At 32.7% G+C, this 25,883-nt stretch overlaps 2 protein-coding genes across 3 annotated transcripts; both read right to left on the reverse strand.

Moving 5' to 3' along the window:
* Positions 1-319: 319 nt before the first annotated feature.
* LOC106714833 (facilitated trehalose transporter Tret1) lies at positions 320-10,199 on the reverse strand. 2 transcript variants are annotated; one of them, XM_045684560.1, is made up of 9 exons: positions 10,057-10,199; positions 9,369-9,478; positions 6,473-6,592; positions 5,055-5,210; positions 4,370-4,537; positions 4,061-4,193; positions 3,022-3,251; positions 2,693-2,887; positions 320-888 (listed from the first exon to the last, which is right to left on the reverse strand). In XM_045684560.1, the coding sequence occupies exons 1-9, from the start codon at positions 10,118-10,120 to the stop codon at positions 619-621; spliced, it is 1,446 nt and encodes a 481-aa protein (XP_045540516.1). In that variant the 5' UTR covers positions 10,121-10,199; the 3' UTR covers positions 320-618. The 2 variants fall into 2 exon arrangements, with proteins under 2 accessions (XP_045540516.1, XP_045540517.1); XM_045684561.1 differs by lacking the exon at positions 5,055-5,210.
* Positions 10,200-14,393: 4,194 nt separating this feature from the next.
* On the reverse strand, positions 14,394-20,002 carry LOC106715003. Its single transcript, XM_014508184.2, has 12 exons — positions 19,761-20,002; positions 18,446-18,633; positions 17,887-17,977; positions 17,711-17,818; positions 17,382-17,485; positions 17,096-17,289; positions 16,779-16,899; positions 16,489-16,624; positions 15,845-16,376; positions 15,340-15,471; positions 14,874-15,055; positions 14,394-14,570 (listed from the first exon to the last, which is right to left on the reverse strand). Exons 1-12 carry the CDS (start codon positions 19,890-19,892, stop codon positions 14,394-14,396), a joined length of 2,097 nt encoding a protein of 698 aa, XP_014363670.2. The 5' UTR covers positions 19,893-20,002.
* Positions 20,003-25,883: the final 5,881 nt, after the last annotated feature.

Raw genomic sequence — 25,883 nt, forward strand, 5'->3', positions numbered from 1 at the left:
TACAATTAAATTTACATCTACTGAGTTAAAAGCGAGACAGAAATTAAACTGAACAGCAGTGACGCATATGTTTCATAATGTTATCCTTTTAATTTTCTTTGACAAAATAGAGACTGCAATATGTATATTATACTAGCTGTCGCCAGCGACTCCGTCCGCGCGCAGTTAAAAAAATAAAATAAAAATAGATGTTGTCCGATTCTCAGACCTACTGAATATGCTCACAAAATTTCATGAGAATCGGTCAAGCCGTTTCGGAGGAGTACGGTGACGAAAACTGTGACACGAGAATTTTATATATTAGATTAATACAAATTTTGAAAGTGACATGTTGCTTACATACTATTGACATTTAACCCTGAAAAATATTAAACTCTTTGAGCAAATGTTTTCTACAATTACTTTGCTATACTAGTAAACAGGAGCTTAGTCGATGGCCTCATGATGTCACGCGTTAACTGACGGTACTGAGCAGACGAAGGCGGTGTTAGGAGTGGGAGCCATTGACAAAACTTCTACGTGTGGCTAATAACTACTAAATGTAAGAAATGTGATTATTGTGATGACAGATTCTTTTATTTTTACTTAAATATCGCTATATAAATAATTATTCTGAGTTCAAACTCCATTACTTATTGTAGCAATGTCTTTATTCTTCTCTTTTCTCTTCTTCCCCCTCAAGTCGTCGTAGATAGCTTCAAGATCTCGTCCCTTAGTTTCTGGTACGACGATGATGGTGTACAATGCACTACTGATGCACATAAAACTGAAGAAATAAAATGCATAGTGTACACCAATAGAGCTTGCCATTGGTTTGAAGTATAATAACTGAAGGAAGTCTGCTAAAGATGCTATTGCCATTGTTGTAGCTAAGACTGATCCTCGATACTGAAAAATAAAGGAAATAATTAGTTTTCTTAATCTTTATTGTATCAACATTCAATACTGCTTGAAATGCATGCCTTTATCATAACACTTATATCTGGTTCTGCGCAATTCTTATCCACGTTCCGCCCTACTCTTACGATGTTACGTCTAATAATCTTACAAGTTTAATTTTGACAGATTACACAGTGTCAACTGCATAATAACAGTGTCGAAGTTTTTCGGTTAACTCCGATTTAGACGTAACATAATATTGAAATATACTTATTATTAAATAAATAATCATTTGCAAAGCTGGGCATTAACTCGTTAATCCGTTAATCGTTAATTAACGAAGTTAACATTTTGCTTAACGGATTAACTTTTAAGTTAACTTCAAAAAGTGTTAACGCTTTTGTTAACTTCCGTTAAACTCAACTTCCGTTAATTTAGTCCGTTAATCGTTAAATTAGAAACTTGGAGACGTGCTGTTATTTTGTTTTAATTACGCGCCACGCTACCCTCGTAAGTTCAGCTATGTTGGGCGACTGTCGGCGACTCGAATGATGAACAAACGAGTTGATAATTGATATATGTCAAGTTCGCGTGGAAGTGTGATGCATCAGAGCGTCCGGGAAAGACGTGAACAACGGAACAAAATCAAAAGGAGGTTCGAAATAGTAATTTCATTACGAGTGCGGAAAGCCTGTCATTGCAAAGAGTTCCAACAATTGTCTAACCGAGCCGAGGCGCAGCCGGAGGTGAGGGTTGTCAGTAGGAACAAGTTGCAATTACAGGCTTTCCGCACGTGTACTGAACAACTATTTTTTTACAGTTGCGAAAAAATTAAGCAATTTAATAGAATAATAAAAACACAATAACCTCAACTAACAATTTTTTTTTAAATGGCGCCGTAGGCAAAGGGAACTATGGCCATACCGCCAAGTATTCAGTAGATTTTTTTTATTGATATGAAATGAAAATGAAATTTAATGAGATTCTATGATTTTTTTTGTAAAAACTTCGTGGTTGTTTTTTTCTTTTTAATAGACATTAGTAGCTTTTACCCGTTACTCCGTCCGCGCGGGATAAAAAAAATGCACACAAAATGAAAAAGTTCCTATGTCCGTCTCCTAGGTCTAGGCTACCTCCCCATCAATTTTCAGCTAAATCAGTTCGACCGATCTTGAGTTATAAATAGTGTAACTAACACGACTTTCTTTTATATATATATATATATATATATATATATATATATATATATATAGATTTTGACAATTGGGAAAGAGAACGCACCATTTCCGAAAAGGTAGAGAAAAAGCACAAGTATGTTATAGCCTACATCCCAAACGCTCTACGTGACACCACTTTTTGAGCAACTATAATAAAAACACTTTTTTACTCGTGCTTTTTCTTTAACTTACCTTTACCAATATTATACTGCATTCATACGTTTGTCTAATACTCGAGATAAAAATACCACTAACTGACTATAGGTTCAATTGCAATCAAAATAATCAAGTGTGAAAAGATCGAATAAATGTTATAGAATGTATAGTGAAATTACTATTTTAAAGAAGTGTCGCTTCAAAAAGTGTGAAATTAGTATGTATAATTTTGGTATGGTTAACTGTTAACGATTAACTTTAACTTGCGTTAAATTTTCGAAAATTTAACGCTTTAACGATTAACGAAGTTAATTTTTTAATTAACGAATTAACGTTTAACGAAGTTAACTTTTCGATTAACTGTGCCCACCTGTGATCATTTGTTTGGGAAAATCCGAATCTATCGACGAATAAGTTAAACAACTTAGTGATGATTTCACCTTGAATGAAAATATCTCTCCAGTAATGACTACGGAAATAGGTTGAAGCCCGGATGCATCACATAATATGCACAAGCACAGAGTGAAGACCGGGATCCAGGCGGGTGCGAAGTAGGAATAGTCTCTGGCTAGGAACCAGGACGCCAAGCCGAACATACTCAGACCAGAGATCAGGCAAGTGCCAGCCATTAAGACCTGAAAGAAGTTAAACATTGTATATTAATTTTTGTACCATTTGACTCCTAAATGGGAGATTCTAAAGGTTTTTTGACTGTATAGCATTTTCCACAAGACTGTAAATTGTCACCTAAAAATTCATTTTTTATTACCTTCCGTCCAACTTTTTCGACGACACTTGAAGCAAGTAACGAACCCGTCAACTGAACGACGCCCAGCATCATCGCCTGTTGATTAGGCGACAGTATCAAGCCAGTGCCCTCTGATGCCATAGAGAATATCCCACCAGCAAAGTTCAAAACGGGGACAGCGCCACATACTTCTCTAGCCAATGCTGCCATTAACGCTATTTGAAACGCCTTGAATAAGATCTTATCCTTCACTGAAAAATAATTAAATTTATTATTATTATATAAATTCATAATTTAGATACTATATTTTTTATTGTTTTAATTATTGTGTTAATTATATTTAATGCTACTGGCAGAATGATGGACTGGCAGGCGAGAATGACATCAACTCTTAAAATAAAAAAAAAAATAAAGTTTGACAGTTGCAATTAAAATGGAATACTTAACTTTTGTTAAAATAGTTTTAAAGTTATTAAAAAGCGTAATTTAGTGTTAAACTGCGTTAGTATTTGTAAAATACGTGTGTTTTAGTTTAAAATAGTATACAAATTCTCTTGTTAAAGGTGTAATGTTGAAAATAAAGTGTAACATAGTGGTTGATTAGTGTTAGTGATTGTAAAGTGTTGGTGTAATTGAAATCCAAAGGTTTAGAGTCAACATAATTAGAGAAGTCAATAAATTGGTAAGTGTTTGTATCATTTTTGTCACACACTTTGAAAAGAATAGCAAGAAAAGTTGCACGCTTTTAAATATAACACCAAGGATAACCCAAGGATTTTTTATTTTTGTACCTACTTACTAAAAGTGGAAAAAAACATTGTGATTTTTGTAATATTGAAGTTTAAAATTAAAAGTTTTTTAGATTAGTAAAGTCGAACCAGGATAAACGAGAACTGATTAAACAAGTACAAGCGAGAATCATTGTACGGTTTCTCCAAAAGCGAGAAACTTTGGTTAGGGAGAAATCATCAGCACGAAAAATAATACGGTAACTAGAACTCTCTGTCCAAGTTCGACTGTATTTTATTATAGCGATTTGTAAAAACTGAAATAAACTTACGAATTGCTTTTAATAGGAATTTGTCTCCGTCGATGTCGTTCTTCTGTTCTTTCTTTATAGATTCAAGTTCGTTTTGAATTGTGTAGTGATTTTTGCCTCTTCGTCTTAACCAAGATAATGCTTTGGCTGCCTCCTATAAGAAAGTTTAATTTTTTTAACAAATATAATTTCATCATCATTGCAACCTTCCTTTATCCCTATGAAGGATCGGTACAGTTAAGTTAATGTTTGAAGTAATCAATGTGTTAACTTTTACTTATAATTAAGTATCAAGCTATAACAATATTAAACTCGTTCAACAATACGTACCTCTTCTTTACCAATTTTCACCAAATACGATGGTGATTCGGGCATCAATGTGAATGTGATCAAATGGAACAGAGGCAAAGACAAACATATCCAGAGAACTGTGCGGTAGCTGAAAATATCTCCGATGATGTACGCAAACAGACTACCTGTCGTGAAGAATAACGCCAACTAAAAAGAAAAATAAAAAGAAAATGTTCAGGAGAGGGTATCTTGGATAACGCTGAAGAGACGTTGTGGATTTAGACGTGCAAGATGTTCAAGACGATTGGCAGACTATGATACAAGACAGGCACCTATGGAGATTTCTTGTGTCGCCAAGCTTTACTTTGGATCGCTGCGCCAGCGGAGTAACGAAAACAATGATATTGGTAAGTTATTTACCATCTAAGTATTAATTAGTGATTATTATAATTTTGACAACATTTCTATTACAATATATATAACTGCATTGAGCTCTGGTTAATCAGAAAAAAATTACGTTATATTTCTAAAACTTACAGAAAAACGGAATAAAGTACATCTTATAAAATGTTCGTTATTAGCTTTCTAGAACACGCCACTTTGTTAAGGAATACGATATGTAATTTACTGAAAGTTTACAGTTTAGGTTTTCCTTCGAAAATTACAAAAAGACGGTATTCACGATCGGGCAGTGACATAGTAATTATTTTAAAAATAACTTCACCATGCATCCCAGAGCGCCTCTGATGTTACTATCACAAACTTCCTTCGTGTAAACTGGACAGTTGACGCAACTAGCGGCCATTGCGATACCCGCAAAACATCGAGCTACTAGGAACGCCCAGATGTTGTATGAGGAGAGTTTGAGAATCCAACACGCCTGTAAATCAATTTACATTTACTTAAAGGTGGGTATAGATTAGAGCATTTACTTGTAACAAAACAACGAGCCGCTCTATTATATGTTGTTGTGTTCACGAACCAGACGTGCTTCGAAAGCTATGCTTTTACCTGCATCATATCATTCGTTAAAACGTTACATTAAATAGAAATGCTTGAGAAAATGCTCTAGTGTATATTCCCCTTAAGGCAAATATTATGCAATATGTATAAACCTGCCTTTGTCCCTACGGAGGGTTGTGTTGTAAATTCATGTATTACTTTCCATACACCTCTATTTGGTAATTATGTAAGGCAAATGTTATTCCTTCTGTTATTACTAACCATATTTACATACATATAAATATTGTATTTGATAGGATATAGGTGTACAAAAAAAAAGAAAACACGCACAAAGACGATACTCAAAACAAGAGACATACTAGACTCTAATAGATAATTTCGCGCCGGTTTATGAGTGCTTCTGTTTTTGGTGTGCTCTGGAGATTTAAAGGAGCAGCCACTTCGTTTTTCTCTTTATTTAAAAACGAACCTCTTGGTTGTTGATATTTTTAGTCGATGAAAAATTAATCAGAATTCGAAATTATCACACAACTAAAACCTAATAGATTTATACTGTAATATTCAAATTCACAATCGCTTTTATGCCTATCGAAATATAAGGATAATATTATACGGAATTCAGTCATCTTATGCGTTGTCAGTGATAATTTTCTTTTCAAGGACTTTTATTTTGCCTATATTGTTTCTTAGATATTAAAAGTAACAAGATATACTATTGTCAGGCACTTCATTCAATAGATAATGCAGACAGCAACGCAACGCTAAAATCCGCACTAAATTTAGAAACATGAAATATTTCCACGTTTATTAAACATTTATATTTCGCCTGTTTCTAGACAGTACACCGATGGAGGAAAGGCTTAGGGAAATGCATGAAAGGTAATATGATTTAGAAATGACGGAACAGATCGATCTGGAAAAAACCCTGGTGTACTGACCCCACATGCGTAGGATGATAACAGGAAGGTAGGATGATGGTTTAGTTTGTAGAATTCTACCACTGAGTTCTACTTGTTAACTCTATTAAGGAAATGTTCAAAACTTGCTTTCTGCTAACTAAAATATTGCTATCTCGTTCATTTTCTTTGAAAAAAAAACAGAGATAACAATAGTTTTCTTATACATGTTCTAGGGAAGTCGAAATTTACGGTTACAAGTAAATAAGTTAATTTAACTTACCGCGCACATCGTAGACATAAAAATGATGGATAATTTTCTTCCATATCTATCGCCGATGTACGCCACCAAATAGTTTGCTGGGACACATAATAAATAAGGAAGAGACGCCATCCATGATATCTGAAAATGATAAAAGTTTACTTCTTTCAAACAGTAATAAAAAAAGAAAACAAACATAGTTTAGAATATCCGCTATGTACTCGTGTTATAGAAAACATATGCTAGATAAAACAACAAAACTGCAAACAAAAACGATGTACTTTGTAGTTTCCAGATACAAGAAAATAAAATGTACCAATAATTACTGCTTAATCTATCTATTCTATATCTTCTTCTATTATATAAAAGAAAGTTGTGTTAGTTACACCATTTATAACTCAAGAACGGCTGAATCGATTTGACTGAAAATTGGTGGGCAGGTAGCTTAGAACCAGGAATAGGACATAGGATAATTTTTACCCCGTTTTCTTTTTTTTTTTTTTATTCCGCGCGGACGGAGTCACGGGTAAAAGCTAGTCTATATATATAAAAGAAAGTCGTGTTAACTGATTTAGCTGAAAATTGATGGGGAGGTAGCTTAGAACTAGCAAAAGACTGTTGGCTCACGACTTCGTTGGCGGACCATCGGTTTTGCTCGCCAATTGATCGCCGAATTAAGGAGTTCGAAGTAACATGAAGTGGTGTTATAAGGATTTTAAACTCTGTATACCCGCATAGGTATCCGCGGAAGACAATGCCGCTTTTCAAATGAGCAATTTAAAATATTGAATTAGAAAACATTGGTATAACTGTTATCTTGGCAGTTGAAAATATTAAATTGTTATGTTCTATTGTCATATTTGCTGCAACTACGTCCTCGCGGAATTAAAAAAAAAACAACCTAGTCTATGCATTCTTCCAGACTAAATTCTACATCTATGCCAAATTTCACAGATCTCTAAGAGATACGTAAAACAAAGATACAAACCGTCGCATTAACTCATATCTCTTAACATTCTGTGCTTAGTAATCGTACTAATATTATAAATGCGAATGTATTTATGGATGGAGGTATGAAGGTATCTCCAAAACGGCTCAACGGATCTCGATGAGATTTGGCTTAGATGTAGATCGTAGTCTGGAAGAACACATTTTTTTCTATTTCGCGCGGACGGAGTCGCGGGCGACAGGTAACATAATTCATTAGTTGGCACCATAATTATAATAAACTAGCTTTTACCCGCGACTCCGTCCGCGCGGAATAAAAAAAAAAAGAAAAAGAAAAGAAAACGGGGTAGAAATTATCCTATGTCCTATTCCTGGTTCTAAGCTACCTGCTCACCAATTTTCAGTCAAATCGATTCAGCCGTTCTTGAGTTATAAATAGTGTAACTAACACAACTTTCTTTTATATATATAGATTTAACCTCATCGTAATTATTAAATTATTAAATAAAAAAAATACGAATAAAAGCCTGAAAACTAAAATTTTTACCAGTTATATAATTCTACATTCACAGTTTACACAGATCAAATATTTATTTATAACTCTTCGTTAATGTTATAACATTGCGCAGAGAATAACTCTTTGTTAACGCATGTTTGCTGATGGCAAAATACAAAGTTCGAACAAATTTCATTTCTATACAAGTAATCAAACTATTGATACAAGTGATAGTAGGAAGTGTTTTAAAAATTCATGACTGCCATCATCACCTACCAGAAACAAACGGACATATGTCTCAGATTTATTAACGGAATAGAAAACCATATGCAAAATTTCATGTCTCTAGGCTTTCTATATGTGCTATTAAAAATATTTGTAGATTAAGAAGTTATACCCCCATTTTGGGACCTTTACTGGTCAAAACTGAGATAAAACCTGCGAGACTTGTTTATTTATTTGTGCTGAAATGCGTTCATCTCAACTTTGAAGTAATTGTGACTGGCGACTTCGTCCACGTTTTCGCGCGTTTAAAAATTTTTACCTCCCCTTTGTTGACCTTTAGAGGTCAATTTAAAAAGAAAGATCTTTTATACCGCTCAACTACGGAGTGATGTAAACCCATATGCAAATTATCAAGTTTCTACACTCCGTATCTACGCTATGAAAAATATTTGTAATATGAACTTACAAACCCCATTTTTAGACCTTAAAAGAAAAAAAAAGAAAAAGCCGATGTAGTTAATTATTTGTGCAGAAAAATATTTATCTAAATTTTCATGAAATTCAGCCGAAGGAATAACGTTACTCCATACAAACTTTGGGCCCCCCTTTTGGACCCTTGGGAAACGAATTTCGCAAAACCTTTCTTAGTGGACGCCTTCGAAGTAACAGGAATCTCTATGCAAAGTTTCAGTCTAACGACCCAAAGCCCTCTCAAAACGCACCAGTTATTGTTGATTTGAATAAATGTTACAATTTATTGTGCACTTGTGTTCTTTTTTATGTCATATTATTTACGATCGGCTATTAAATATTATGATATAAATTTATTACAAAATATGTTATTAATTATTTTATTTACACTCATTGTTTTAAATGGGATTGATGAACTTCTAGCTGCTACATACATTTACCGTTTATCAATGTTAATTTGTTAACGATATGTATACTTAATTTATTAATTTTAATTTATACATTGTATAAATACGAGTGAAACAATTAACAAATATACATTTTAATTAAGACATTAATTTAAATTGTAAATATATGTGTTCTATCTAATCATTTTACTTTAAATATATTAAGCGGCATTTAAATTTAAATTTAATATGTGAGTTACAAATTCAGCTAACGGCCTTCAACTGTCGCAACAGCTGTACAACAATACCCCATCTCTCTCATTATTAAACGTAAATAGACAGATCTTTTCAGTTTGGGAACATTCAATTTATGTAGTAAAATAATAGTTACCTCAATATCTGTGAGAGGAACTTCAGTGGGCGAATCCTTTGATTGTAACAGTAGCGTATTTGGCGACATCCAACCAATGGTAGTGCCGTATGAAATCGCCGGAATGTTGACTATCGGCATAACAAACAGTTAATTAAAAGAAAACGTTAGCCCAACTGTTCTTCTATAGTCTATAGCAGGGATCCCCAAACTATTTTGAACAAGTGACCCCCTTTTCAAAAATGAACAGTTTCCACAGACCCCATGGCCAAATTATCTACTTTTAAGATCAATTATTGTTATTATTATTATATTTAATTCTGACTTAGGTCAATAGAAGAAGACAGATTGATAATTATCAATGCTTTAAGTTCGATATCGACCCCTTTGGGAATCCCTGGTCTATAGCAACTACGACAAACAAGTAACACGAATCAAACGACAACTGATTCATCAAAATCACTTCAGTTTTTTAGGCTACATGAGGTCACAAATTACCATACATACCAACCCGCCAAAAATATATTGTCAGTCGTATAAAAAAACAATAATTCCACCTGTGTTCTAGAGGTTTACAAAAGGGGTGTAGTACCCTTTAGTAAACCTCTAGAATACTTGCCAAAATCGATCAAGCAATTTATGTCACTCATCATATTTTTAATTGGTTCTAATTATTTATTAATGGCAAATAAATTTAAAAAATACTTACTAAAAATAGCGCATATTATCTGATTGATTTGATTGCCCTCATTGAAAACGAATTTATTTTTCATTTCAATTTAGTTCACAATTTTACAAAAATTAAAAACGGAATAATAATATATAACTACGATATAGGGTACTTGTGTGTAACGGAACGTGGTAACTTATGATAAAAATTGTGCCTTTACTTTGAATGTATATTTATCTCTTTATAAGGCTTAGACACACTGGAGTTAAAAGAAACTTTCTGTTTAATTTTTTTCTAAAGTATTGTGTATATTTTCTTCACTTTCATCATGTTTGACAAATGTAAAGACTATAAATACATTGCATTTATACAAATTCCACTTCAGTCGAATTTTACGTTAATTGAATCAAACACATCGCTATAGTTGGTCTGAATCTTAAGTTGATAGTAGAAAAAAACATCAATTTAAATTTTTATAGAGTAAATGTAAACCGTTGCTAATTTTATTATAAATTCAATTTAAATTATACTTATAAGTGTTACGTATATTTTATTCAACATTTATTTTTTAGTTGATAGGAACCTTCGTCAAGTATAGTAAAAATACCTAGAAAATTTAATACTCTTCTTTAGGATATAGGAAGATTCAGAAGATAAATTGCCTTTGAACTAAATACTACAATTTTCCTTATATTATTCCAAACCAAAGAGTAGGCTTATTGTTTTAATTTTTCATGTTTTTCATACAACAAAATTGTTGACGCACTACAGAAAGTTGACTCTAGATTATTATAAAAATGTAATGAAAATTATATGTTTCAATGTGTATTATTTTCTTAATGCTAAGTATTGAATTATACAATTATTTTTTCTCTTATATGAAATATTCAATTTTCAATTGCGACAATTTTCATACTCGTAATTTTGTTTAACTTAATATAATAAAATAGATTTTGACAGTTTATTATTTTCTTTTAATTTCCAGTTTTGCATAAAAATGTGTATTTACAATGTTCAGGTTTTTCTGGAACAGAGTAATGTAACTTTAGTGTCTGGAAAATGTTAAATAAAAAATGTTTTATTTATGCTCAATATTTTGCTTCAACTCCTTCGTTTGTTTAAATAACATTTAATACGTTGAGAATGTTTCGATTTACCTTACTGCAATTTAAATTAATTAAAAAAAAGAACTAATTTAAATTTAAGCAGCTAAGCCAACGAAACGCAGAAGTATAAAAAACGTCTGCGTTCAAAGCGCAGTTTCCTCCATCGAAATTACTGTTTTAACTGTCTATTATGAATTTTGATGGTACTGACTTGTGTCCCATCTCCTTTGGAATCACCGATGTTATGTTCAGCGTTGTAATAATTTACTTAGTTCCCCTTTTAGTATCGGTTTTCACTGCTAAATGACATAATGTACAAAAACATTATACTATTTTTTTATTAATGAAAGAGCATAGCAATACCTAAAGATGCTTTAAGGAAATCTAGGCAGTGAAAACATTAATATCAAACAACAACATTGATATAAACATTGATTGAAGATTGTACTTTACAGTTGTTTTTTTTTATAACTCACGACTTAACTATACTATTATTTACTATTTAATAGCATTGTCACTGATATATCATTTAAAAATATATAGTTGTAGTATTTGCAAGTATCAGGTATACGTAGAAAGAAAAACAGTCATGAAAATTGGAATCCTTGGTCATAACTTTAGTAGTTTACCATTTTGCGGAAAACCTACGGAACTTATTTCTTGTAATGGCAACAATAATCAATAAGACATTACTTTGTCAATTTATTTTGTTGTAATCGTGGTGTAATTTATGATGGTATGATAACAGTGCTGAAAAATAAATGTTTGTGCCCGCCGATAATTACGTTTTAGGAAATTATCGTAGGATTTGTTGAAAATAGCGGATTTTAAATTACATTAGTTCGTTTGATGTATTGATGTTGATGTAAAGTGTTGCAATATTAATAGAGATTGTGGCGCCCTCAGGATGTAGGGTTTTTATAATTTTGATCAGGCTTTAAAAAAAAAACTCGACTAACTGCGCTCCTGTGACACTCTGAAGAGAGATATTACGAATCAAACTCAATAAACATTTTTAAGGGGGGGGGGGTTTGTGGGTTCTAGTGAGCTGTTGTAATTTAGTGGCACTTGTGTCTGCATAAGGTAGTATTAACAGAGTAAGATAAGTTTACCCATCTCTTTGTCCTATTCTGTAAATAATTTTGTTCATGTATGTATTTCATGGTTTGGGTTTTCTTTCGTTATTATTTGAAAAAAGTTTTTATTATTATTAATGTGATTATATCAATTAGTATATTAACATTTCGTGAATTACGTGATAAACTTTGTAAGGTAGCAATTAATTATTATTATTAACTATCGTAAAAATTAACAACTTAAAATTATTTTATTTTATTTTATAAGAAAGGAAATCTATGTGCATATCTTCTATATCTATTAAAGTGTGTGCTGAGTGACTGAGTGACTGATATCTTAACGAATAGCCAAGCTAATGGGCCTAGACTTGAAATTTTGCACAGAGATTTCTGTTACTACTACTGCTGCTAAGAAAGAATTTTACTAAATTCATTTCTTAAAGAGTGAAAGTTGGTTGGTTTGTTCTAAAGTTTGTCAATTTATAAATTCTACGCAGACGAAGTTGCGATAAACAGCTACTGTGTCTTTATTTGTAACAAAAGCCAATTGTGATTAATATTATTGAATCTCATATTTACAAACAATTGCACAAAACTAATGTGATAATTTTAATGTAAAAAAAAAATATTATAAATAATTTATTTGTAATTATTCTGCGATAATCATTATCATGAAAATTCTGACTCTGTGTGCGCGTTTAGTTGTTTTACAAATTTTCTATTATTCTCCAATACCCCTAAAAAAAAAAATTACTTCAAAAAACGTAGATAACGTTGTGTTGAAATGGTGATGCAATAACTTTTTTTTTCGTTTCTTAATCTATTTTTCGACTTGCCGAGTGTATCCTAAGATAAGAAAGTGTTACATCAAACATTAGGGTTTGTTTAGTTTAATTTTTTTTTAAACGCAGACTATGGATAGCGCTATTTCATCTATTTATTGTTTATATAATTAGAGACTCAGTTAGTCGGGTTTACTGATTACGGTTAGGTTATGGCAATTCTGACCGATTTGACGTCTGGCGTCGACGATTCCATTGTTGTGTGTACGGAACGCTGGCTACGCGATAATTGGGATGAAAGTATATTATAATACTAGCTAAATCCGCGACTTCGTCCGCGTGAAATACTATCTTCGGATAGCATTTTTAATGACTTAGGCTAATTAGCATTTTTAATGATTTAGGCTAAGTCAAATGACTTAAAATTATCAAATATTACAACAAAACATATTAAACTATATTGCCATATAAACTTTTACTGTTATTCTGTTTCAATACTGTTATTTTGCACCTTTGAGAGTAAAACTTTTACAAACTTTGAATGTCATATTTATTTATATCAAATTAATAGGCTAAAGCTCTAGACTATCTGTGTACCAAATTTCATTTAAATCGGTTCCATAGTTTTGGCGTGAAAGCGAGACAGATAGACAGACAGAGTATTGTAAAATATTAGATTTCGGTGAAATAAAAATATTGTTCTAATTTGTAGACTTTATATTTTGAATTACTATATATGAATTAACAAAAGAACATTTTTGCCAGAATATTTGATTACAAAAAAAAAATACCAGAAACTAACCAAGGAGTATTTTCAACACAGAGTTACTTTCGCATTTGTAATATTAGTAAGGATTAGTTTCGAAAATTTACGTTTCCTTGTGTACGAAGGGTTTAAGTATAAAGATCGTGGACCTTGATCCGAAGGCGTAAAATAATATCGGTCGTTGACAGCACGATATTATGCATTTCAGATATTGATAAGAGATACAGTCGTAAAGCCGGCTCTTGCAAGGCCATACGGAAGTACTCATGAGTCTCTATAAATAAAATATGATTTTATGTTTGTCACTGAACAGATTGCCATGAAAATTTTATGGGATGTTCCGAGAATGCCATAGTTTGCACAAAAAAATCTGATACTCCAATTTTTTAATGTTTTCCATTATCAGTAACCAACCTTACATTAAAGTTCTCGGGAAAATCCTGAATTACATCTAACATGTTTTTTAATTGTAACTCGTAGTTTTCAGTTATTAAGGATAAGTTGTTTGTTTTATTTACACGATAAAGTTATCTAACAAGGTGAGAAAATGATATGAAATAAAAATAGTTCAAATAGGCTCATTTTGTTGTGTGTTTATTAAAAAATAAAGATGTACAAAAAACTATTTTCATTATCTAGATCAAAGTCAATATCTAGAAGCTGCACAACTGAATATTTTAGTATTTCTACCAAACACTTCTCCATCTTTTAATGTTTGTGGTAGCGGTTGATTGAGCGTTTCAGGCAGGAACAGTGGTATCACTCCAGCTGAAATACTTAGCAAGCCCATCAAAAACAGCGGTAGCTTACGACCATAAACAGCCTGTAATGAAAATATCATGATGTGAATAAAATAATGCATATGCAAGATACAAATCGAATTACACTAAACTCTTTAAAATCCGTCATGCTGTTTAGCATACAGTACGTTGCAATCGTAGATTAGATATTTTTTAAACGATATTTGAGTCGATGAGAGAGGCGCTGCTGTCGCGTTTAGTTCTGTCAGAAAATATGTCAATACAAAGCCACTAGATGGTGTAATTCTTAATAAAAAAAATATTCTGATGATTCGTGGTAGAATGTTTATATTATGTAAAATACACATTTTTAAGCAGTAACTTACCAAATGTACAATGTAAGGGCAGGCTAAAAGACCTAAGCCGGTAATAAATGATGCCAATCCAATAGCTTGAGCTCTTAGCACCGTTGGTAGTAATTCTCCTATCATAACATAGAATACCGCAAAAGCTGCCGCTACGAATAATCTTCCTGACAATGCCAGGGCAACAGTGACCCATGGCATATCTAAAATAAGACCATACTTAAAAATATACATAGAAATAAATCATCACGATTTCTCTGTCCTTATCCTACTCTGTGGTGTGGGCAAATTAAGTTTTTGGCCACCGGATCATTTTAATCGGTCACTCTCTTCTTAATCACAAGTATACAGTTACACTATAGTTTTAAAAATTCGAAGACTGGTTTCAGTTATGGAAATTATCCAAAGCTCGTATTTTACACGATTTTCAATTAAATTATACTAAAGCATTATATTAAAATTTTAAAAATTTCTTCAAATTACTTACCATCAGGAACTAGCGCACAACTTAAGCAAGCCAGTCCACCTATAAACATAAATATGCAGAGCACCCATCGACGACCATAACGTTCCATGCAGTGCCAACCCACTATGTAAGAAGGGATCTCCACTACTCCACCTAAAATCACAATTATAATGACAAAAAAGATTACCATTTCAATAGGCGTAAAATAATTGGAACGAAGTTCCTTATCGCGCGTTGTGAAAGGGGGCTAGACGGAAAAAATTCTTACGAAAAGTTGTCACGACACTTTTTGCTATATCACCATGGCAACGACGTGACAATATATAACGAAAATTCATAGAACTAAAATGTACTTCTTGTGAAGACTTAAGTTTTTTATGCATAGAATAAACATTGGTTCCTTCACTAATTAATTGAAAGGAACTTCGTTCCATCCGGGTGTCCCTTGACACCTCTCAAGTTTTTTATAGTTAAGGGACGATATGGTAGGCTTTATAACCTCTGCTTGTGTATTGAAATGACTAACCAATAAAGAATGCCAAATGGTCATTGACTCCTAAGTTGGATGTGTTATAACTTAAACTATTGTAAATTACTCCTAACGACAACCAATCAAATGTTGAAAGTAGAAATTTCTTTCTTATATTTGGATATCTGAATATGTCTAAGAGAGATGCCTCGTAATTCTCGTTTGAGGGATCATTCATAATTTTATTGTCGGCCTCATCGATTCCATTATTGATAAATATTCTTGTTGTATTTTGGGTTGTAGTTTCCGTTTTCGTTTTTGGTTGCAAATTTAGAGATTGCAGTTCTTCTAAAAGATCTGTACTTTCTTCAGCTATATTAATTTCTTTTGAGTCTTTTGTTACTGCATTTCTGTAGTTTATCATCTTATTTTTAGATACTATTGTAACATCAGGATTAAAAATTAGCATGTTATTTATTTTACAATTAACATTTTCATTTTCAACAATTTCTGGTATTTCAACCTTATTTTTATTGATAGCAATGGTTTTGGTGCTTTCTTCTCGGATATCTTCGTTTACAAGCTTCCTCTAAAATAAAAAAAAATCTTATGCAAATTAATTAAATGGTGATTAATTCTATTCAAGTTTGAACCATTACACCCCTGTAACCATACTATATATACTATACTATATTACTTACATGTATATTGAAAAGAAATCCTTCAGACAAATTGATTCCGTTTTTCCTAGCTAGCGTTCTGAGTACTTCTTCGGCTTCGATAATGCGACCTTTACCGACAAGCCATCGCGGCGACTCTGGTATCAACCAGTAGTAACTATTGACATCAGAATGTTTTGGTTTCTAATTGTCTCTTTTATTTTGTCAGTATAGGATAAATAATGAAAGCCGCAAATACATTGGCTCCTGCAAATTCTTAGTAACTATTTATAGGATTATTTTCAATTGCAAAGGTTTTTTTTTTGTCTTACCCAAAACACAGAACGAAGGGTACACTTGTTGCTAAGGTTAGGTGAAACCAATCTCGGACCACGTAAGCGATAACCGCCAATAAACTGATTCCTCCAGCGAAGAGCATTCCCACAACGATTCCTGGAAAGAGTTTCAAATTTATAAGAGAGGATCAACAAACAGGAAGACAGATTCTTTTGCAGGACGGAAACCTGGTGCACCGACCCTAGGTACGTGGGACAAGGTCAAGGAGATGATGATGATGATGTTGTTACTTTCAGTCAGTGCTCTTTCGTAATTGTCATGCTACGTACTTACCTATGTAAACTGTACATACCTACATTTGGTCTTCGAGTAGGTGGCATCAATTCTAAAGCCAATATAAAGGGTTGTTGATATAACGCCGGGAAAAATAGACCACCGATAATGCGGAGGAATATGTAAGTTGTGTACGAATCAGGGAACGCTGTTGCTATTGCTAACGGCACTTCAAGACAGATCATCAGCAAAATTGTCGTCCGCCTCCCATATCTGAAAACATAACATAGGTTTTTACTTAAGTTTTTAATTTTTTCGGTGATGATACGTGACTTGACAGAAAAGGAATTAATATTTTCAAACACCTGTCAGACATCCAGCCGAAGAGAAGATTACCGAATATTGATCCGACCCAAAAAAGTGTATAACTAATTCGCGCTAGCCATTCTTTTTCACACACCAAAGAATACTGTAAGTAGGCAAAGAAGCATATTATTAAAATCGTTTATAAGACTATAATTGTAATCGAAGTCTAAACAAAGAGCAAACTGAATGAAACTCTTCTGAAAATGATCTCGAGTTTTAATCTACAAATCCAATTTTCTCCATGTCAAATCATATCTAAGTTAATTTATTTACGTGAGTCTTAACCGTAACTAAATACATTATGGAACCAGTAAGTTTATTAACCGACCTCCGTAACAAGAGTCCTCGGATATTGATCGGTACTGAATCGCCATCCAGTATTGCATTTAGTCGTCTTGTTTCTTATAAATGTTACTGCTTCTGTCACTCTTGCGATCTGTAATTTAAATTTATTTAGGTATGTAACTATAGTTTTCTTTTGATTTTAATAATTTATAATCTTACTTGTTTCTCACGTTCCTCGATTCCAGTCGCAGGTATTAGATGATGAGTTTTTATCGTCTGAAGGACACCATCCTTTTGTAGTATACCCGTTCTGAAAACATTCAAAAAAACAATGTGTTAAGTTTTGTCCAGACTCTAATACACAATGTTACTAGTTGTCGCCCGCAATATCGTCCGCGTAGAATATTAAAAATAAACTTAATAAGTAGCCGATGTGTTCTTCCAGACTATGTTCCTCATCTGTGCCAAATTTGATCAAGATCCGTTGACCCGTTGCGGAGATACTTTCTAACAAACATCCATAGTCCATCCATCCATCTAAATTTTCGCATTAATAATGTTACTAAGATTTTTACAATTCCAGTATTCCAGTAGTGTTATTTTGATATTTTTAGTTTTAATCAATTTGGTTTATAATTTTTTCCTAAGAAATGCTATAAAGATGCTTAGATATACAAATGTATATTAACGCCAACAAGATTTATTTTCTTTATTATCCAATATTCTGATCAAATAAAACCAAGCTTATCCCCATTTCTTGTTTATGTCAATGACTTACCTTTCATCGACGTAATCATTTAATGCTTCGAGCAAAGTTTTCGTGTCTAATGTGTAGCTTGAACATGATTCAAAGACCCCATTATCTTTAGGTACTGTCAGGTCTCTAAGCAATGTATCAGGTAGCGACAGACCTTCGAGCACTGGGGGTGGAGCACACCAATGTTCCGGTGTGGCATTGGTAAACACCTGTAATATAAACATTTCATAACGAAATTCTTATTCAAAATAAAATTCATTTAATGACTATGGGAGAAGAGATTATTTTACGAATGGATGTATTAATTAACTTATGAATGTGTGCATGTAATTGTTTGTTATTTTGCAGTAGCGGTCTAATAAATGCTGACCTTTATTTAGTATAGTTCAATTCCTATACTTCCCAATATATTGTTAATGTTGATAATTATATTTGCGTTAGAACAAAGTGTTTTAAATTTACTTTAAAAATTGTAACTGCAATAAAGAATTTATAAAAAATTGCTAATCACTTTTTTGAATTCTTAACTCTTTAGTGTTATGCCACAAAAGTTTTAATAAGGTTAAACCATTGCTCTGCAATTTTTCGATCATATGGCATTTAAAATCTACAATTATCTAATATATACAATTCTCGTGTCACAGTTTTCGTTCCCGTACTCCTCCGAAATGGATTGACCGATTCTCATGAAATTTTGTGAGCATATTCAGTAGGTCTGAGAATCGGCCAACATCTATTTTTCATTTTTTTTTAACTGCGCGCGGACGGAGTCGCGGGCGACAGCTAGTTATTGATAAATATAGCACATATCATTCATAAATAACACATGTCACCAACATTGTAGTGTTGTTTATAAAAGGAATACAATTTGAATAACGTTATGCTGTTTTTACTTATAATAAATCACGAAGTCCTCGGACGTAAATAGACTACTCGACCTATTTGAAGTGAGATAAATATGCAAATCAATCTGTAACTTTAAGCGTCCATAGTTATTTGCTATTTCATTTTATTTAATAATTTTGTTCGACGAAATTATTTCTGTCCATTTTTAACAGAAACGTCAGTCAGTACAAAAATATTTTGACATCATTAGTATAGATTTATGAAGAAAAAAACCAGAAATAACTAACAATATGTTCTTATACAAGTCCTATCTTATCCTTAATTTTCTGTTGTCTTTCTTAATTTTTTTCTATATGCGCACAAAAATATCTAAACGTCTAAATAAGGGTCATTAAGTACATAATAAAACAAAGTAATTTCAGGAAAACAGACTATAAAGTTTGTATAAATATACCTTTTCGAATATATGAGCATTATTTTTATAACATACCTGAGAGAAGACTAAAAATGAAGTTGGTATAGCTGCCAAACTACAAAGAAGGTAAAACAGAAAAATATGCCAAGTTCCTTTGCTTGTTGCCAATACAGCTGCTTCATCCAGTTCTTTAGTCCAAGATGTCATGTTGTGTTTCTCGAACAATTTACAATATGTTTAAATTGATACAAATCTAACATTTCCGTAGTACATCTATTTTTAATGAGTTTTATCACTGGTTGAAAATAGTTTTAGAATTATTTAAAACACAATTAAATACAATTCACTGGTTGAAAATAATTTGGCATTTCTTTAAAATAAAATTCACTGGCCTAAAATAATTTGGCATTTATTAAATGAAATAAAAAATAAATCGCGTCTCTACGGAGTCCGAACTGTGATCAGATTAATTGCGAAATGTGGTCGACAGTTGCTCCAACAACTACCACTGCGACATTCAGACTGAATTAATGTATGCAAATACCATTAAAGACTGACAACAACCTTTTACTACGCGACATCGAGTACCTTGGAATAAGAAATTAATATAAAGGGTTAACAAACGTATTTAACCTTAATATATTATATAAAGCATTATAACTATAAAATTATAACTAAAAAAATAAAAATAAACAGTCGAATTGATATCCTCCTTCTTTTTGAAGTTGGCTAAAAACTAGTAAAGTTTTTCGTAGTTACTCGTACTAAAGCTTGTCTTCTTACTAATGTTTGTTACAAGATATCTCCAGAACGGCTCATCGGATCTGGATGAAATTTGGCACGGATATAGAACATAGTCTGGAAGAACACATAGGCTACTTATTGTTTCTTTTTATTTATATTTAAAAATATAACAGAATTATAGGATACATTATTATTAGTATCTCATTTACTTAGATTCTGAAGTATTAAAAACTTCTTATTTCGAGTACAGTCAAAACCGTTTATGGCGACATCGTTTAGAACAACATACCGGTTAAATTGACCAAAATCAAAGGTCCTGGCTGAATGTTATATACATATCTTTCCTATTAATACCTGTCACCGGTTGTTACAACTATCGGTTTTTACGACTCAATATGAGTAGTCCCTTCGATGTCGTTATAACAGATTTTGACTGTACTTAGTATTTTCCTGAGCGCTTTTAATTAAAACACACGAAAATATGCAAATTATTTTCAATTTTTTTATGATAATTGTATAAAATAAATTTTATTCTATAGAAGAACATTGGTCAGCCATCGAATTTCCTTTGTCTAGTAGGTCTACAAAGATCAGACACATAATTTATGACCATTCGTTCCGCTGACAGCAATTGTCCCACTTTAGTGACCGCCGACCCTCTACGCTAGGATATCTTTAAGGTTACAGTTCAAAGTCATAATTAATTATATACTATTAAAGTCTTCGAGTATGCAACGATTGTCGCTTTTGTTTCCATAGCTTGTCACAGATACAACATAACTCATGAACAAGACCAGGGTAGGTAGAGATTACAGTCGTCTATTTGGCACGGTCCTTTGACATCTCTCTAGCCTCTTTTACATTCATAAAAGCACGGTTTTATATCCTTAATACTACGGTTTTTTAACCTAATCCAAGTTAAAACCTTCTAAGAATTAGTAAGTACCTATTTGTTTTTTTTTTTCAATTATTTTATTTATGGGCACAACTAATTGGATGTCTATGCTAACTACGACGTCATTGTCACGTTTTAGTACACGTGATTATAAAATGCAGTAACTCGTAAAATATGACAACTAGCCCCTGTTTCCACTAACGCACCGCACTACACGAGTTTGGTCTTTTATTCTAGATTTTTTTACTATTTCAAAAAGCGACAGAATGAATACGACTTTTATTTGCATAATATAAAATCCAATGGTCAGTTATGCCGGTTCTGACTTTCAATTGAAGATAATTTGTCGTCGATTAATCTACGGAAGACGACGCGGAATTCCTGACGCAATTGCATTCATACAGAACGGTACGACTATTTTTAAACGGACGAAACAATTCGACAAATTTTTTGATAGTCCGGAATAAAAACGAATAAAACTTGAATAATAATGAAAGAAAAGGACATCGTATTTAAAACAATTTACTAATAATTTAATATCTACAATTTTAATGAAAAATACATTTTCGGAAGGCGACGCGTGGTATTAATTAATTTAAGTTAATGTCGAAGATCAATTCTTCCACTCAGGAAAATATGTACTTAGACATACGAGACTTCTGATTGAACAAATCATGTATACAGTTCCTTATTATAAGTAGAATAACTATATCCATCTTTCATTTTAAGAAGCCATTGTAATGAAGTGTCTAAGTAAAGAATCGTAGAAGAAAATCCTAGCTGTCGGCCGCGACTCTGTCCGCTCGGAACTAAAAAATTATTAAAAAATAGCCTATGTGTTCTTCCAGACTATGTTATACATCTGTGCCAAATTTCATCAAGATCCGCTGAGCCGTTCCGGAGATACCTTCAAACAAACATCAATCCATCCATCCATCTAAACTTTCACATTTATAATATTACTAGCTGTCGCCCGGTACTCCGCCCGCTCGGAATTAAAAAAACAATAATTAGCCATAATAATTATATGTTCTCATAGTCTGGAAGAATAGAGCTATTCTTCTACATACAGCCCACTTTACTTGGCCGAATCCCACAATTGGGCAGGACTCAGGGGTTTCGAAATTTTGCACATACATATTTCATTGCCAAGAACTAAGAAAGGATTTCATCAAATTTATAACCTAAAGGTCTAAATTGGAGAGTGTTTGTGTGGAGAATTGGTTTACCTTCAGCACACAGTTACTTAAAAATTGAAATTGGAAGTCGAATGCGCCAGCTGGTAATATTTTACTATATTCAAACACAGACTTTAGTAAATACATCTGTATAAATATAAAAATACATAATATGCCAAACACATTCTTGTCTGCAATGAAATATGTTTTCAGATGTTATAATTCCCTCTTATCCGTTTCAAGTAAAGACTTAAGTACGATTGTTCTTAATATATTTAAAGGAAAACTGCTCCTATGTCAGCTCTATAACTAGTATTTGAATTACTTTTGAGGAAAATTATATTTAACTAGCTTTTTTGAAACCTGAATATTTTCATATTCTGATACATTTTTTTATTATAAAATTTAATCAGTTTTATTTCTTAAAACGCACGTGACGTTGTTAGGTAGTAATTATTCATCTATTAGACAATTGATAAGGAATAATAAGTAGGTATGTAGGAATAAATATTATTGGTTCCATTAGAATAATTACATGGCCAACATTGAAATTAATTGCAACCGTGAAATTACACTGCCTCGACACATGTTTTGAGACACGTTCGTCTTTGTTTTTTTCAACGAGAATGAAGGGGATCATATCTTACTTATATCATTCTAATATAATAAATGCGAATACTATTATGTATACATAGAAGGATAGATGCTTCTTAGAAAGTGTGTATCTCTATAACGGCTGGCATCACATAGGCATCACATAGGCTACTTATTACAGGGACGAAGCCACTGGCTACAGCTAGTTTTTATGTAAGTACTTTAGTCAGTAGGAACCCATACAGGGCTTCGGATTTTTCTATATGTGCTTTATGGTGCTGTATCATGCATTAGCCTAATGGTTAAGGGAGTGAACATCCGATCACGTGGTGATGGTTTCGAATCCCGACAATCGCTTATTGTCGTAAACCATACAATAGCACAAGTATAGCCTAGTTGGAAAGATAAATAACTAAGATAACTTGAATTGAATTGCGGGTGTTAAATAATAAGCTTTTTCAAATCATGAATTTAATAAATTATGTGTTGAAATATTAACGATATTAATTTCAACTGCCAAAATCCAAACCGACTGCACTATGACACTCCAGGGAAGTAGACGAATCGATTGACACCTCACTCGTTAAAATTGGATCAACTATATAAAGTACAGGCAATCGTCGAAAAGGAACTTTAATTCGTAAAACAACACATGCAAAAAATCACACGCGAAAAACATTACCCAACTGAGTTAGTCGGGTGAAAATATAGAAAAAAGAGGTAATTATCAACCCTTTTATCTTTCAATAAATAGAGGTGAATATAGACTAATGAAACGCGAATTGCAGCAGAACCACAGTGTATGTCACACAGACAGAGAGCAATGTGAGAGGTAACTTAGCATCCACTGACAGTACAAGACTGGTCGTCATCTTCTCGTAAGTGAATGAGCACTCTTTTAGTAGACTTTCATACTTCGAATAAATATCTGTGAAGAAATACAAACATCATTATTAAGAACACTTCTTGCCACACTTAGCGTTGTTAAATGGTCTTTAAGGAATAGAGGAGAGCTTGATGAAGATTTAGTATAGAAATCTACACTGAGGGAAAGTTTGAGTAAACATTAAATCACTCCGTAATAAGAGTATATTTACATTGTTATTGTAATTATTGTTGGTTCAAATTTTTTTGTTATCATTCATTTTTGCCAACTATGCCACAACCAAGTCGTTTGAAATTTACTTAAACTGTACTTTAGTGATCAATTAAAGACTATATGGAAATGGTCGATTAACTTGCTTTAAATCTCAATCAAGTAACTATGAACGTGGGCGCCCACTATTAATGTACAAAAGTGTTCTACCGCGACGACAGATTAAAAAATATGTAGACATCAGACGTAACTGTTGACAGTTGCAGGTTTTGCTTTTTTAATAGAATACGGTGGTAAACGAGCAAGTTACCACCTAAATTCACCCAAATAGCGAAGTGGCCCTACCCAATCAACATTCGCATTTCCAGGTGTGTTTTACCTTACTTATCAAATTCACTTCTCCTTTCCATTATTTGGCCAAACCGTTATATCAGAACAGAGTTATATCTAAGGACTTGCTAGCCAAAGTTAAAAGTTGCGGAAACTCGAAGATTTTTAGATATTGAATAAATGAAATCGTATTTTAGGTTAGATTTTCTACTACTTTTGATGTAACTTTGACAGTTTTTTTTTAAATGGCCAAAGGCTTTATCTTAGTCTCACGTCATGTATTTTACTTCAGTAAATGTAATAAATACTCTATTTAATTCGATTATACTTTTTTAAACCAAACATACTACTTATTTTAGTGTTCATTACAAAATGTTATCTTAAATAAATTTCAAATAACAAACATGTTGCATTTATATTGTTTAATTTTTAAATAATTTGGAAGAAACGAAACACAAAACACAGATCACAGGACCGAATCAGTCAACCCCGACTCCACGTGATACTTTCTACCCTACCCCTAGAGTGTTTATGGAAAGCCGGAGGCGCGGAGGGTGAGCAGGCGCCTTGGTACGCTAAGGCGGAGGGAGTGCTCATCCCGTAGCGCCGGAGACGTTGCAAATTTCTCTTGTTAGGGAACCAAATTCTGCCCATTTCATATGGTTGTTTCAAAATACATGACGTGAGACTATATGAGATGAAGCCTTTGCCCATTTTTTTAATAAAACTGTCAAATTTACGTTAAAAGTAGTGGAAAATCTAACCTAAAATACGATTTTATTTATTTAATAACTAAAAATCAACGAGTGACCGCAACTTTTAACTTTGGCTAGTAAGTCCTTAGATATAACTTTGTTCGCCATTAAAGTTGCAACCGTCGACTTGACGGTACGTAATCTAAAGTTTAACCCATTATTTCCTTAAAAAAATTTCCTTGAAAAATGAGAGGGACTAAAACTAGGCCTCCGGCAAACACAATCATCGAAAGAAAGACGGTATTTCTTCCACTTGACACCTGTATCGTGTGTGATCTTGGTATCAAACCAGTCGAGCCAGCCCATTTGTGCAACAGATGTTATTGTTACTGGACGTACGTTGTAGGTACTTGAAAAAATCTTACCGTTGAGTACTTTACTCACCTGAATTGTCTTCGGTCGTTATATTATCAAGGACGGTAGCTTGTATGTTTTTTATCATCAGTTTCAGGTATTCCGAGGTGTAACATGTCGTTCCGACTTGACAGACATTCTTTATTATCCAAAAAATAAATAAAAGCCAAAACATGTTATTCGGTGTGCTACGAAACTAATTAAAATAAAAAAATTGTTTATCAAATGATTTTTCATATCAAATTAACTAAT

This window comes from Papilio machaon, chromosome 26 (genome assembly GCF_912999745.1).
Source record: "Papilio machaon chromosome 26, ilPapMach1.1, whole genome shotgun sequence".
In the NCBI taxonomy this organism is placed as follows: Eukaryota; Metazoa; Arthropoda; class Insecta; order Lepidoptera; family Papilionidae; genus Papilio; species Papilio machaon.

Excerpts from the sequence above, each read along its gene's own strand:
- LOC106714833 (XM_045684560.1), bottom strand. The coding sequence starts at position 10,120 with ATGAAAAATAAATTCGTTTTCAATGAGGGCAATCAAATCAATCAGATA. Across the intron at positions 5,211-6,472 it reads TTATGTCTACGATGTGCGCG|GCGTGTTGGATTCTCAAACT; the intron begins GTAAGTTAAATT and ends ATTGATTTACAG. Across the intron at positions 3,252-4,060 it reads ATTCCTATTAAAAGCAATTC|TGAAGGATAAGATCTTATTC; the intron begins GTAAGTTTATTT and ends ATTATTTTTCAG.
- LOC106715003 (XM_014508184.2), bottom strand. The coding sequence starts at position 19,892 with ATGACATCTTGGACTAAAGAACTGGATGAAGCAGCTGTATTGGCAACA. Across the intron at positions 16,377-16,488 it reads GATTTCTTTTCAATATACAT|AGGAAGCTTGTAAACGAAGA; the intron begins GTAAGTAATATA and ends TTTTTATTTTAG. Across the intron at positions 15,472-15,844 it reads CCATTTGGCATTCTTTATTG|GTGGAGTAGTGGAGATCCCT; the intron begins GTTAGTCATTTC and ends TTGTGATTTTAG.